The 13656-nt window shown below is 42.0% G+C and overlaps 3 protein-coding genes across 3 annotated transcripts; 1 reads left to right on the plus strand and 2 right to left on the minus strand.

Moving 5' to 3' along the window:
* The first annotated feature begins 1161 nt into the window (after window positions 1–1161).
* actr8 (actin related protein 8) lies at window positions 1162–6275 on the plus strand. The gene is made up of 13 exons (XM_041945853.1): window positions 1162–1408; window positions 1751–1921; window positions 2049–2159; window positions 2516–2620; window positions 2770–2943; window positions 3283–3376; window positions 3508–3640; window positions 3830–3983; window positions 4179–4274; window positions 4416–4556; window positions 4667–4976; window positions 5205–5368; window positions 5544–6275. Exons 1-13 carry the CDS (start codon window positions 1274–1276, stop codon window positions 5685–5687), a joined length of 1932 nt encoding a protein of 643 aa, XP_041801787.1. The 5' UTR covers window positions 1162–1273; the 3' UTR covers window positions 5688–6275.
* Window positions 6275–9327, minus strand: selenok (selenoprotein K). The gene is made up of 5 exons (XM_041945855.1): window positions 9253–9327; window positions 8505–8595; window positions 7918–7992; window positions 7264–7359; window positions 6275–7048 (listed from the first exon to the last, which is right to left on the minus strand). Exons 1-4 carry the CDS (start codon window positions 9269–9271, stop codon window positions 7269–7271), a joined length of 276 nt encoding a protein of 91 aa, XP_041801789.1. The 5' UTR covers window positions 9272–9327; the 3' UTR covers window positions 6275–7048; window positions 7264–7268.
* Window positions 9328–10791: 1464 nt separating this feature from the next.
* On the minus strand, window positions 10792–12960 carry LOC121613261. Its single transcript, XM_041946588.1, has 2 exons — window positions 12889–12960; window positions 10792–12448 (listed from the first exon to the last, which is right to left on the minus strand). The coding sequence occupies exon 2, from the start codon at window positions 12287–12289 to the stop codon at window positions 11627–11629; it is 663 nt and encodes a 220-aa protein (XP_041802522.1). The 5' UTR covers window positions 12290–12448; window positions 12889–12960; the 3' UTR covers window positions 10792–11626.
* Between the last annotated feature and the right edge of the window lie 696 nt (window positions 12961–13656).

The raw sequence follows: 13656 nt of genomic DNA on the forward strand, positions 1-13656 counted from the left end.
AATGATGATGGTGTAGAAAGAACTCCGCTGATAGAAGCTTCAGTTAAAGAAAACTTCATTAACAAGCAGAAGCAGATCAGATGTCGGCCATCTGAGAGAGCTTCAGGGTCAGATCTGGACAATCTATATCTATGGCCATTGTCCCTCAAACATTACCACCTCTAGTTTATCTTTTCCTGATCTGACCCTACATGGCCCTGCGGGGCCTCACATATCACAACTAAGAGTGGTCTACATTCCAAACATCAGTTCACCGCTGCTCATGCTTAATCTGACATATATTTGATATTTGATTGATCTGATCATATACCTCAGGAGAGAGCATATTAGTCCGGTTTTTAGCTCTGCACTGGCTTTCTGTAACATGTAGGATTTATTTTAAGGTCCTCCACCACCATCCATCTGCACTTCAATGAATGACAGCAGGTAGTCTGAGTAACAAATGCCCCATCAGATTGACTGGACTCGGAAATGAATGTTCTGAATCTCTGAACCTTGAACCTATATGACATGCAAAAGCCATAAGCAGCAGCAGCATGCCCAAGAACAGATTCATGAACTATCCTACTGTGTAAAGAGGCATTTAAAAAGTTCAGCTGAATACATACAGGGTTTTTGCTGCTACAACTTAATTTTGGTCTGGTATGATCCGCGGTGTATGGTAGCTAAACTTTTAGGTAGAAGTTTTTTAAATGACTCTTCTCAGCTTGTGCTTCTTTTATTCTACTTTTTAGCATTCACCATTATACTATCATTGCGACTTAAAGCCAGAGAGGCTGGTGTTCAGTTACATATATAGTCTCTGAGTGTCTGCGTTGAGTGAGTTCATTATATTTTCATTTATTTCTTAAAAATCCACCACACAGTGCATACATTAAGTCTACATGAAATATAACATTTAATACCATGAAAGACATGAATAGTAATATTACCTGTATGTTTTCTTTGATGCCTTCCTATAATATTTGATATATTGTGGAAAAGGACTGTCTATGAATCTGTTGTGTCAGAGAGGAGCCCACTGAGTATAAACCTCCACTGCCCATGTGAATCCCTTAGGGAAAGCGCTGCCAAGAAGAACAACTGTTTCGACAAATAGAAATCGCCGTTTTGTACCTCGTGACCAAACACGGAAGTACGGGCTATCGCTGGCATAACGTTTCATTCAGAGGGAAGTCGTTGCTTGCGGTCGTATTTTTATGCACTCCATAAACACGAAAAGGTCCCGACTCATTGTTTCTAAAAGTATAGTCGATTAAATTCATCAGTAGCCATGACCCAGGCTGAAAAAGAACAGGACAACGGGAAGGAGAAAGAAAAGGAACGAGACAAGGAGAAAGAGAAGGAGCAACAGCGCGGGGTGAAGCGACCCATCGCTCCTCCGACCATCCCAGACCCCCTTCAGGAGGTGAGAGGGGAAGCCGAGCCTCTCAACTGTTGTATAATACTCATATTTCTATGATGTAGCCGAATATCTGTGTCTGAATCTGTATTATTCAGCCTATTTAGCTTTCACGGGCACACACATTGCATGTTGTGGACTGAAAGGCATTCATTGTTAATGTTAGTTACTACTTGAGCTCATCAGTTACTCGGAAGGACAAATTTAGTTTAGGAGATTAGTTTCATTATTGTAATGTTAAAGTATCCACATACTTTTACGCAGTGCTACATCGTGTTTAAGTTTTCTATTGTGCATGGCATTGTTATGCTGATCACCCCTCTCTATGCATGTATTTCTCTTTTACAGCAAATACAGAGCAATTTTGTGGTTGTCATCCACCCTGGTTCAAGGACACTCCGCATTGGCCGAGCAACAGACACTCTTCCGGTGACCATCCCACATGTGATAGCACGCAGACACAAGCAAAGTGGACAGCCCAGATATGAAGATGCCTGGCTGTTGAGAGAAGGTCTAAATGTACGTGAATCGTGACCAGATACACCCGGAATTCAGTCTTTTTATACAGTCTCTGCTGCACTCAGCTTAATTTCATGTTTGTGTCATTTTTCATTTGCCCTCATTGCGTCTTCTGCCTGTCTGACAGAAAGCAGAGAGTAATGAGCAGAGGCAGAATGGGCTTAAAATGGTCGACCAGGCCATCTGGTCCAAGAAGATGTCAAATGGAGTGCGGAGGACACCCGTGTCCGCTGAACAGGTGTGTATTATGACAGAAAGAAACTGGAAAAGACAGGATTGTTGCATAGTCAGTCTGGAGAAAGATTGTTGATATTCACTGAATTTGAAGCTCCGCAAATATCTCCTCATGGTCCACTAGCTGCCTACTAGCTGGGGAGGGTAGATCTGGTATGCAAACATGGAAGATCAACAATCTTTCTCCAGAATTACTCAACAGACCTTTGAGCTCTTTAGGCTGCATTGCTTGTATGAAATCTGCTTAAGTAAATAAAGGGTTGATTGGTTGTGATTAGTGTGATAGTGTCTAGTGTTGTATGTTTTCATCTGCTGAGATCTATGTTTTTATACTCTGTGTGTGTGTGTTTGTGTGTTAAGGCCAGAGCCTATAACTGTCAGATTCGCCCAGCAGTACTAGACAGCAGCTCCAGGGTGAAGTGGACCAGCACAACCCACCATCCTCCTCATCTGGTGGGAGAGGAGGTCAGCGCACGTGTCTGAATTAGTCTGACATCTCCTGTACAATAAGACATCTACAACTGTTTTCTTTACCTAAACTCACTATGTCTGTTATATCCATTTGTCTTCATCTTGTTTTCTCCTCTCTCTCCCACCACCCTTCCATCATGCAGGCTCTTTATGTCAATCCATCCGACTGTTACAACATCCACTGGCCTATGGTGAGAGGTCAGCTCAATGTGCACGCCGGTCCCGGGGGCTCACTGACTGCTGTCCTGGCTGACCTGGAGACGATCTGGAGCCATGTCATTCAAAAGCAACTGGATATCCCCCTCAAAGACCTAAAGGTAGGAGAAACCTCTTCATCTCTTCAACATGTATCACTTTCTTCTGTGGGGCAAACCTAAGGAAGACGGATAAAGAAAGGCTTATCAAATCATTAAATTGTATTATGTAGCACTGTATGTAAAGGTTTATTCAGCGTGGCTAACTAAACAGCACAAAAATGAGGAACATCAAAATGTTTAAAAAATGTAGGAAAAAGTATGTAAGATTAACCTAGAAGCACATCTACACGTAAGAGCATTTACAAACTACCCAGTAACCTTAAACTGAGTTCAAACTACTCTGATAGTGGAAACACTTTCTTTCTCACATTAATGCTTCGCTTTTGTACTGGTTTCCAGTATTACAGATGCATCCTGTTGGTTCCAGACATCTACAACAGGCAGCACGTCAAGGAAGTTGTCAACATGCTGTTGCTTAATATGGGCTTCTCAGGTATTACACACTACAAGTTTATACATGTATGGCTTAGTCAGGGTAGATTAAGGAACCACCCACTCTGTATCTCTTGCCATTACCTTACCCTCTGTACTGTTGTGTGTGTATCTGTGTGTGTGTGTGTGTAGCGATCATCGTGCACCAGGAGTCTGTGTGTGCTACGTTTGGCAGTGGGTTGAGCAGTGCTTGTGTCGTGGATGTTGGAGACCAGAAAACCAGTCTTTGCTGTGTAGAGGATGGAGTGTCCCACCGGAACTCCAGGTGGGACTGATGACGACTTTTGTGTTTCATTTATGTCAATGAAGTCTCTTTTTCAGTAACTGATATCATTGATCCCTTTTACACATTTAACCCACAACAGTGACATAGTACAGATCAACAGTGAATGTTTGATTAAAAAAAATGATGAGTATTACATTGTATGAACTACGTGTCTGTTGGACTTTCCAGGCTGTGTTTGGCTTACGGTGGCTCAGATGTGACCCGCACTTTCTTCTGGCTCCTGCAGAGGGCAGGCTTTCCCTACAGAGACTGTCAGCTGTCCAGCAGACTGGACTGTCAGCTGCTCCAGCATCTGAAAGAGACTTTCTGCCATCTAGATCAAGTGTGTGTTGGTCAGGGGGTGGGGTCTGTGTGTTTAGAGGGAGCATTGGAGAACTGTAGCTTATACATCGATCAGTTTTAGTAAAGTGCTGGTTCTGTTGTGAGCACCATAGTTGTTTCTCAAGAATGGACAAAGAAATCAGCAGTTATTCAGATTATTTCTAAAATTTGTCTTTCTTCTGTCTATTCTTAACAGGACATATCAGGACTACAAGATCATGAATTCCAGACACGTTTCCCAGAAGCCCCAGCTCTTCTCTACCAGGTTCGACTGGGGGATGAGAAATTAGAGGTACTTAGTTATGAAACACATTGTTGTTGGAATACCTGTTACATTATTCTGCCTCCTGCTTGTGTAGTAGAAATACTTCTCATCTATGGCTCTATGTGTGTTCTTCCCTCTCATGTTTTATGGCTCGTATGTGTGTGTTAGGCACCCATGGGTCTTTTCTACCCGACCACATTTGGCATCGTAGGCCAGAAGATGACGTCACTTCAGTACCGTTCCCAAGGTGACTCGGAGGACCCTCATGATGAACACTACCTGTTGGGCACTCAGAGCAAGCAGGACCAGGTGACACACGCTCACACAGAGCAAGGCACAGATTCACATGTTGAATTGAATAAAATGTCTTCAGATAGAAGCTGTGTGGTTCTTGAACAGTCTCTCATTTTCCTCACCAGTCCTCCAAATCAGCTGCAGACAGGAAGGCTGTTTCCAGACCAGGTGGAGGTTTGGATGGTGAGATGACCGGCCAGGGAGGGGTCGGGGAGCTGTCTGACTTGCCCAGGGGCTGTGGGAGTGGCAGCGGTGGAGGAGCAATGAAGGGGGAGACCGAGCTTGGGCCTTCACAGGGGGAGTGCCTGATGGGAGCAGGAGAGGTGGAGGAGCCCCTGTCTGCCCACCTGTCAAGGAAGACCGCTATCATGAGCCAGTTTGAGAGCAAAGCACTGGGCCTGGATAAGGCCATCCTGCACAGCATCGACTGCTGTGGTAAGAAAGGACAGAGTGACGGATGTGAAGCAGGAAAGACAGTAAAAATGTAACTGGATCACAAAATAGAAATAGTGAGGGGTTACATGATAAAAAAGATACTACATGAAGTCTTTTTATTTTATGTATAAGGACATAAAAAATGACAAAGGATGCAGAGTGGGACAGACGTTTTACAGTGTTCAGGATGTGCTGTTTTAACTCACCTCATCTTTTTTTTTTTGACAGCATCAGATGAAACCAAACGCAAGATGTACAGCTCCATCCTGGTTGTGGGAGGAGGGCTTATGTTTCATGGTGCTCAGGAGTTTCTGCTTCACCGCATCATCAACAAGATGCCACCCTCATTCAGAAGGCTGGTCGACAACGTGGAAGTTATCACAAGGCCAAAGGTAACCAGGGATATGTTGTATATAGAAGAAGAATAGGATTCAATAGGATACAAATCAGCAAGGTACAGGTGTGGCCAGGTCAAAGGTTGGGAATTAGTACGATTAGTGCTTTTGACAACATATTGTACATACACACAGCACTAATGTACTGTATGTTGACGTGCATGTGCTCTAGGACATGGACCCTTGGCTGATATCGTGGAAGGGTGGAGCAGTGCTGGCCTGTCTGGACACCACTCAGGAGATGTGGATCCACCAGAGGGAGTGGCAGCGCTTTGGCGTCCGAATGCTCCGTGAGAGAGCTGCCTTTGTCTGGTGAAACTGAACAGATTTTCCTTTAATCTAACACTGTGTCCACACAGGCAGCGTTCAGGTGTTACTGAAAGCGCTCCAAGAAGAATATAGAAGTGAAGAGGAAAAAAAGACGCTTTTGGTGGCATTCAGTTGTGTATACAACTGAAAAACACATCTGGTGTAAAGTAGACCATTTCTTGTGCAAGAAAAGACATCAGATAAATGTTCTAGAGTTTGTCAAATACATAGAGGAAGACTCTTGATTGCTTGATCAAATTGACACAATAAAGCAGTGTCATGGTAAGAAAACCTCAAATGTTGTACTACAGGCAAACATAAGCAGAACACCATCGATATCCATGGTAGGAAAGTATACTGATAGTTACAGTATGACAATTAGAGCACTGCTAACACCATATTGACAATTATTGCAAAACAATTTGAATTTTACATTGTTCCGTTTGCTTTTTCCACAAACCCAAAAGAGGTCAGTGTTGTGCAACTTTTGAACACACTCAAGAGGAAGTTTTACTTGTTAATGTTCTGTAAATAATACTGTTTATCCTTTTTAATGGAAGTTTGAATCTGCTAATAAACCCTTGGACACTTGGATACACAATAGTTGCATTTTATTTGAACAAACAAAATCCACCTTTCTTGGAATTGTGACCAATATTGAACACAAGGCTGCCTCCAGTACAATCCACATCCCTCTTCACAAACCGAGTAACTTAATGCTTAAGTCCATTGCATTATGCAACTGTTGCAGCTGACTAAAAAGAATGGCAAATGCCTCCACCTGCTCTGCCATTATCCACATTATATTTCAGATACAAAATCACACACCTCTTATAAATCTACTCTTGAGTATCTTCTAACATTATCAGTATTGAAGTACAGAGTCAAACATGATATGATTAATTTTGGCCAGTGTTCCCCATCTCTACATAGAGGCGAGGTGGGTCATTACCAACTGTGACAGTAATGGAACAAGACGAACTAGCTCAGTATGCTTTAATAGCACAAGTTCATTCAAACAGAAGGGCACCAAACAAAGACAAAACTAACTTCATGATTCCCTGGAGGGATGATCACAACCGAGATGTCAGTGACACACATCTCTAGAAGACTGGTGTGACAGCTAAGTGTAAAGACAGAAGCAGGAAAAGGGGGGGAAGTGATGCAAATAGCTGCTGTATCAGCCATCCTGGCCCCTACGAGTAGGAATTCCCAGAAAGGCTTCAAGTAACTGCTCGTGGCAGCGGCAGCCGATGAAGAGGGGCTTCAGCACTGTGACGTCACCATCAGACACCATCTTTCTTAAAGTTCTCAGCAAACGGACACTGTGCCAGGCCCCACGCCTACACTAGATGTGTAGGCGTTTACCTACAGAGAAGTGCGGGTTATATAAAGAAGGAGTTATATTTTTCTCACATATCCAAATATTTGTTTGTTAATTAAAAAGGAACTTGGAAATCTTTACATTCTAATTTAAACCCCTAATCTCACTCTTATACAGGCTTCATAAATAGAAGGTACATAATAGCAACAAGGAGTTTATCCACTGAGTTATAATTCATTCAGAAAAAAATATTTCTCACCTTCCTCATCCTCCTCCACCCATTGGTGGAGCATTGGGAGCTCCACCATGAGATATTCTTCCCATCCTTCTTCTGCCACCAGGGGGACCTGGAGGACTGTAAGAGCAAATGACAGAGGAGAGGGAACATTGGTATGAACTGACCCTAAATAAAGGTCTTTTAAAAGAGTAATAACTTCTTTATTATTGTTTAAATCAGTTTCTTGGCTGCATCAGGTATTTGAAACTGGAGTGCAAGGGATGGGGAACATGAATGAGAAACCTACTCCTGTCCTGAAATGGACACAATATGTGGCACGACACTCAACTGCTGTAGTGGAAGATATTTAACTCTACCGCTCTCAGATCAGTACTTCTCCCTAGATTATTAACAACATGTTTAAATAAACTTCTATTCACCAGTGGGTTTCATGTATGGATACAAAAAATACACAGAGAAAACAAAGTTTACACCATATACACCAGTTGTTTCTGGCATATGACAAGCACAAGGTACCACATTGACTACACTGCCACCATCAGATTAAGTTACATTCAATGTTTAGGATAGAGGTGTGTGTGTGTGTGTGTGTGTGTGTGTGTGTGTGTGTGTGTGTGTGTGTGTGTGTGAGAGAGAGAGTGAAAGTAGAGAAATGAATGTGGCCCAGAGACCTACCCTCTGCCATCACTGAAGCCTGATGAACCATAGTTTCCATTCTTTGTCATGTTAGGGTAAACCATTGTCCTAAAACTAGAAGAGGACAAAGATCAGAGGGGCAACAGTGTTATGTGGTGATACAAAAACAATGTTCTCAACTTTTTGGTTTTTGACAAATTACCTGAAAAAACAGACATTCTCATGTGCCTCAGCATTAGCAAGAGTTAGCATGCTAATGTCTCAGCTGCAACAAGCAATCAATTAGTTGTCAACTATTTTGATAATAGCTTAATCAGTTTGATAATTTTTTAAGAAAAAGACATTTTTTCTGATTTCAACTTCTTAAATGTTTTCTGCTTTCTTTGCTCCTCTGTGACAGTAAACTGAATATCTGTAATAGAATAAAATCCTCTATCACTTTAATAGACAGCTGACAGCACCTACTGAAACCAGAAAGACTTAACTGCCAAAACAATCCTTGAAAAAAATAAATAAATCAAAAATAGCAAACATTAACATTGTTTGAAGGGTTAAACATCCATTCCAGTTAATAATGGTGCCTTTAGGTCTCCTTGATTTAATGCCCGTGTGAATGATCGACTTACAACAGGCTGATAAACTCCACTGCTCCCCAGAAGAAATCGATCAGTAAGGACAGTCGCCATGGTGACTGACTCCTGTTGTCCAGGACCTGACCTGAGAGGGATGGACAGAGAGATTTATTTAAGTGAGACGAGGGATCAGACAGGGGTCGGGTGATGGCAGACGGAATATCTTGTGATGTTGTTCACATACAAAACCATAAGTGTATGTACACTTTCCTCCTCAGTTAAACAGGTACAGATTAAGCAGTGTTACTTCCCCTTAACCTGGCATTCAGTACACATTGAATGACACAATCAATCACGACTGACTAACTTAAGCGAAGGCCCTACACAGCAGAGGCCTGGGTCACATTTTAAGTCTGGGGGCTACGATCACCTCAACCTTAAGATGCTTTTGAAACTGAGCCTCTTTGTTAAATGCCCTCATGTTCAATACAGCATGCCCAATAAACGACTGCAGCTAACTCTCAAATTATATGATGGGCAACAGTGGGAACACCAGTAGATACCTTCTTATACAAGGCTGGCTCGATTAATTCAGCAGTTCGTCCTGCAACGCAGATCCAGCCAAGCTAAACCTGCTAATAGCTAATTAGCTATGTCTAGCCAAACGCTCTGCTAACATTACACATTCCTGTTGGCGTGGTGTGTTTCAACTGAAAATGTCTGGCATAGAAAACTATAAATGCAAGAAAGCTACATATTTAATATGAGAAAACAGTTAACGACACGGGAAAAAACCACTCACCGTTGGACACGTACACCATCGTTCTGAAAGTAACACAGCTGTGAAGCTGTGTTTACTACTGGCGCTACACTTCCGGGTCAGTTGTTGTTGCGTCATTGTACGACGCGCATGTGCAGCTGTACCATTAAATACATGAAATACATCGAATTTGTCATCATGAGCGCATTTTAAGTAACAGTACGCTGAGCTATCTATCTACCTTCCTATCTGTGTCTTTTAACTACAATAGCCGCCTTGTCGTGACAATCAGTTGATTTAGTTTATTTGGATCCCCATTACTAACATAACTACTCATGGTGGTCATGGAGGTGACATGGCACATCACAGATCTGTAATGATGAACTGACAGTTAAGGAATGGACCCCTTCAACCCCCTTCAGTCCCTGTAGTAAATAAACATGCTATTTTCTACACTGTATGTAAATTTCAGTTTCTATATCACTAAAACAGAGAGGTTAATCACTTAAAAATGAGAAACAAAACAAAGAATGTCCAATTATCAGGGTTACTTCTGTCTTCACATTTCAGTTATTTACACTGACTTTAGTATTTTCATAGATTTTACTGAACCAACTTCCCACTATGTGGACGTCAGTGTCTGGGAGGTCTTTGAATGACTTTTAACTTCTTCTATTCTCACGTTTTCCACGATGAAACAGTAAACAAGATGATTTGAGGTCAGACAGGGTCCTTCTTTCATTGGTCACTTGTTCACTTTGTCCGTCAGTACACTCTCTCCTCCAGTGTCTCAGTGTAAAGTGGTGGTTTAGAGGGAGTTTTTCGAATAGACTCCAAAGCAACTAACTTCATACCTCAGCACTAAAAGACCACTTTACATTTATTTATTCATGGGAAATAAAATGTTTTTACATTTATTCCCTCCATCACACTATTTCCCCTGGTCTAACTGATGGCCTGATGCTTGACCTAAACACTCTGTGGGTGTTAGCCAGCATACTTCCTGTAACTACCCGTAATGATGTACAGGTATGCACTTTGTTCCCACACTAAGACAAACAATGATCTTATAGAATATGATGGGTTGTTATAGATTTAACTACCCAACAGTACATAAAATAGTTCAAATTAGCACTTGAAACATCTACTGTGGTGAAATGCAACTAAACCAAGAACATCTTTTATAACATTTTTCTGCAGACTGACTACTTGCTTTGATATTTTAAGTACATTTTTCTGATAATACTTTTATTCTGAATGGTTTTTTCACCACTATAGAAATTCAATACACTCGATGCAGACCATGGATATATGTTTGATTGAGGTTGTTTTTTTAAACCAGGAGGTGCTGATTAAGTACACTACTTTTTTCCAGCGACCTTGTACTCATCAGAAATGTTTATTAAGTTATGAGACCAGAAAAATCAAAAAATGATTCTATGGCCAAGTATGTTTTTACATGTAACTGTAATGTGTTATGCTGAGAGGAGTTTGTAATCTATTGCCTCCTCCCGTTGATTTAAAATAAAACATCAGAAACATCACGACCACAATCACAGCAACACATCCGATGGACCTCCATACAGCGTACGACAAACTAGTTTACAGAATAACATCTATTATGCTACATTTTGAAAAGGTTAAAAGACAGAGACATACACATGTGTTAACTCTAAACTTGAAACCAATCACTCCTGGACCTACGTGAAACTTTGAACAGGTGAAAGGTTGTCTGCATGGAACTTGTTGCATGACTGCAGTTGATGGTAATTATGGCTGACTTACTGAATGCTCATAAAAACACAGGAGCGACTCGCTGACTCCAAAAGTCTGAGTTCACATCTAAGATTAGGAAGCTCATGTGAAATCACTTGAGACCACTTTTTATTATTCAAAATTTGGCAGACACTTGTTTCTGGCAAAGACCTTGGAATGAGTGCACAGTGCGTTAGGCGGTGATGACCATTTATTAATCAGCTGTTTGCTGACGTAGCTTCATGTCCTTGCTTGTGTCTGCTTTGAATTGTGCACAGTCAAGACACAAAATCAAACAGCAAATTACAACTGCAGCGACAATATTTCTACCTTGATGACAGAATGTACACACTACTTTCATATTCTTCTGCTATGTTTTAATAAGCTGTGCAAACATTACATGTTGTCTGATGATTTGTGTCCCGCTCCCAACCCCTGACGGGGCTAATTCTCAACAGTCTACGTTTCAGTCATGTTTGGAAAAAAGCTGAATATTGCACCAAGATGCACTCATGCAAAATAAATAATCAAATCCAATAGCTGAAAGGTTATTACAGATTATTGAGCAGCTGGCGACACTAAGGGGTGAAGGCATTCTGTGGTTTTCCCTTAACATCACTGTCATGGATGCTGGGAGGCTGAAATGCAACACGGGACCGTGTTATTCGTTTTCACTTGTCTGGGATTCAGTTCCTGCTCTCTCTCCACCAGGCTTTTGTGTGCCGTGCTCTTCGTCACTGACTCGGGGTTCAGGTTGTGTTCTCCCTTCACACTGTTCTGTGCTGCACTCTTCGACACCCGCCCGGGGATCAGATATTGTCTTGTCTTCCACAGGCTTTTGTGTGCCACGCTCCTTGTCGTGGGTTTGCATTTCAGGTCTCACACTCTCTTCACCTGGTCTCTGCGTGTCAGATTCAGGTTTAGTGTTCTTTCCATCTGGCTGCTGTGCGTCAGTCTCATTGTCTGGCTTCCGACCGGACGCTCCTCTGAAGATACCAGCTTTGTGAAGCTCGCGCCGTACAGTTTTCACAGAGACGGTGTGAGACAGGTGCCCGTTCAGCTCGGTGGTGATTTTTGAGGCCGTATACTCAGGGTGTTCATCGACTATCCTGAGAAGCGTCTGTCTGTCCTTCTCGGTCAGCTTTGACTTGCGCCCGCTGTTTTTCTTGGCTGATGCCGTTCGTCCATGTTTGACGTACACTGTCATGACCCTGGAGACTGTTCCTCTCGCCACATTAAACAGCTGTGCAGTTTTTGTGACAGATGCACCGGATAGCCTTGCAGCAACTATTTGGCATCTTTCAAACTCTGTCAAGTCACTCATATCGCTTTGAACACTCCTTCTGGAGCAGACAGACAATCCAAACTGACAGCAGGCTCTGTAATTGCTACTTAGCTGCTCCAAAGTCCTCTGTCATATGGTGTTTGCATTATTTTGTCCACTGAGGCAGGAGCAGGGAGAGGCTGCTGAAGTGCGCTGAGTCTATAAATAGACAAAAAGGGGAAAGTATGAAACACCATTAATTAACATTTTTACACCATGACTCAACTGGATGCAGAGGCAGATGTTGTGAGTTCAGCATCAGGACTCACACACCCACCGTGACAGGGCTAACCGTTACCTGAGGCAGGTGACTACAACTACAGAGGCTGAACAAAATAACCTGAACTCTTGAAACAACCCCAGAAGCATCTAACACACATTCAGAGAGGCTCACTGGCGTTTTGTTGACGGTGAAAGGTGTTCAATCCACCCTATGATAATTGTCGATGTTGTGATTTAGGCTAGCCAGGTAGCAAGCTACTAGATTAGCTTCCATCAATAAAATACGTATTCAGAGCGCAACTGTTAGCATTTAAACGCAATTTAAAGACACATGAAACACATTAGCGTGCGCATTATCTGCGCTGTGCTGTACTTACAACTACAGCTGTGCAGCGTCTTCAGGCTGTTCACCGCTACTTTGTCACCGCGCTGTTTATGTTTCACCGCGGGGACGACTAGTACTTCTGGTCGGAGCTTTTCACAATAAAAGCCTACAGCTTCAAATCAACAACTGAGCAGTAAATAGCGGTGCATACAATACTCTGCTGCATTCAGCATTTTCCAAAGCTTCCCTCTTCTATTGGTGCTACAAGGCAACAGTAAACAAAATGCTAAATTCTACTGTTTATTCTGAGGTTACCAACTTAGATGATTAGTTTTACTATTGATTAATCTCCAATGGGAGACCTATAAAGAAACTACAACTGCAGTTTGTTTTTGAAGCAGTCATCAGCGGCTCTATTCTTCCTCTGATGGTCATGACACAGACTGAAGGTCAAAGGTCGAAATGAAATGAAAGAAACCAGGAAAATGTCTCAGGGGTTCAAAGTGCATAAACAAGCAGTGGTCAGAACAGTGTTCTAATCCAACACGGCAAAACGATGGAGGATACATGTATTTCTCTTTTTGAAATCAGTGCACAATGCATCCATATTTTAATACAAACACAGAAAAAAGACAGAATTTTTCTTTTTTTGTCAATCTGAGTCAACAAAACAGGTCCACTTCACAACCTTCACTTCTTTGTAAATTCTTTCTATCCCCTTTCAGGTTTATTTTGTCTCTTAATTCCTTCTTAACTAAAGAAAATCTCATTATTCAGAAACCCATGAATATACATTATATCAGTACATCCTGAGCTGATT

Source organism: Chelmon rostratus, chromosome 10 (assembly GCF_017976325.1).
Source record: "Chelmon rostratus isolate fCheRos1 chromosome 10, fCheRos1.pri, whole genome shotgun sequence".
NCBI lineage: Eukaryota > Metazoa > Chordata > Actinopteri > Chaetodontiformes > Chaetodontidae > Chelmon > Chelmon rostratus.

Excerpts from the sequence above, each read along its gene's own strand:
- LOC121613261 (XM_041946588.1), bottom strand. The coding sequence starts at position 12,289 with ATGAGTGACTTGACAGAGTTTGAAAGATGCCAAATAGTTGCTGCAAGG.
- actr8 (XM_041945853.1), top strand. The coding sequence starts at position 1,274 with ATGACCCAGGCTGAAAAAGAACAGGACAACGGGAAGGAGAAAGAAAAG. Across the intron at positions 3,641-3,829 it reads GTGTCCCACCGGAACTCCAG|GCTGTGTTTGGCTTACGGTG; the intron begins GTGGGACTGATG and ends TGGACTTTCCAG. Across the intron at positions 3,984-4,178 it reads CTTTCTGCCATCTAGATCAA|GACATATCAGGACTACAAGA; the intron begins GTGTGTGTTGGT and ends TATTCTTAACAG.
- selenok (XM_041945855.1), bottom strand. Across the intron at positions 7,993-8,504 it reads GTGGAGTTTATCAGCCTGTT|TTTTAGGACAATGGTTTACC; the intron begins GTAAGTCGATCA and ends GTCCTCTTCTAG. Across the intron at positions 7,360-7,917 it reads GGCTTCAGTGATGGCAGAGG|TCCTCCAGGTCCCCCTGGTG; the intron begins GTAGGTCTCTGG and ends TTGCTCTTACAG.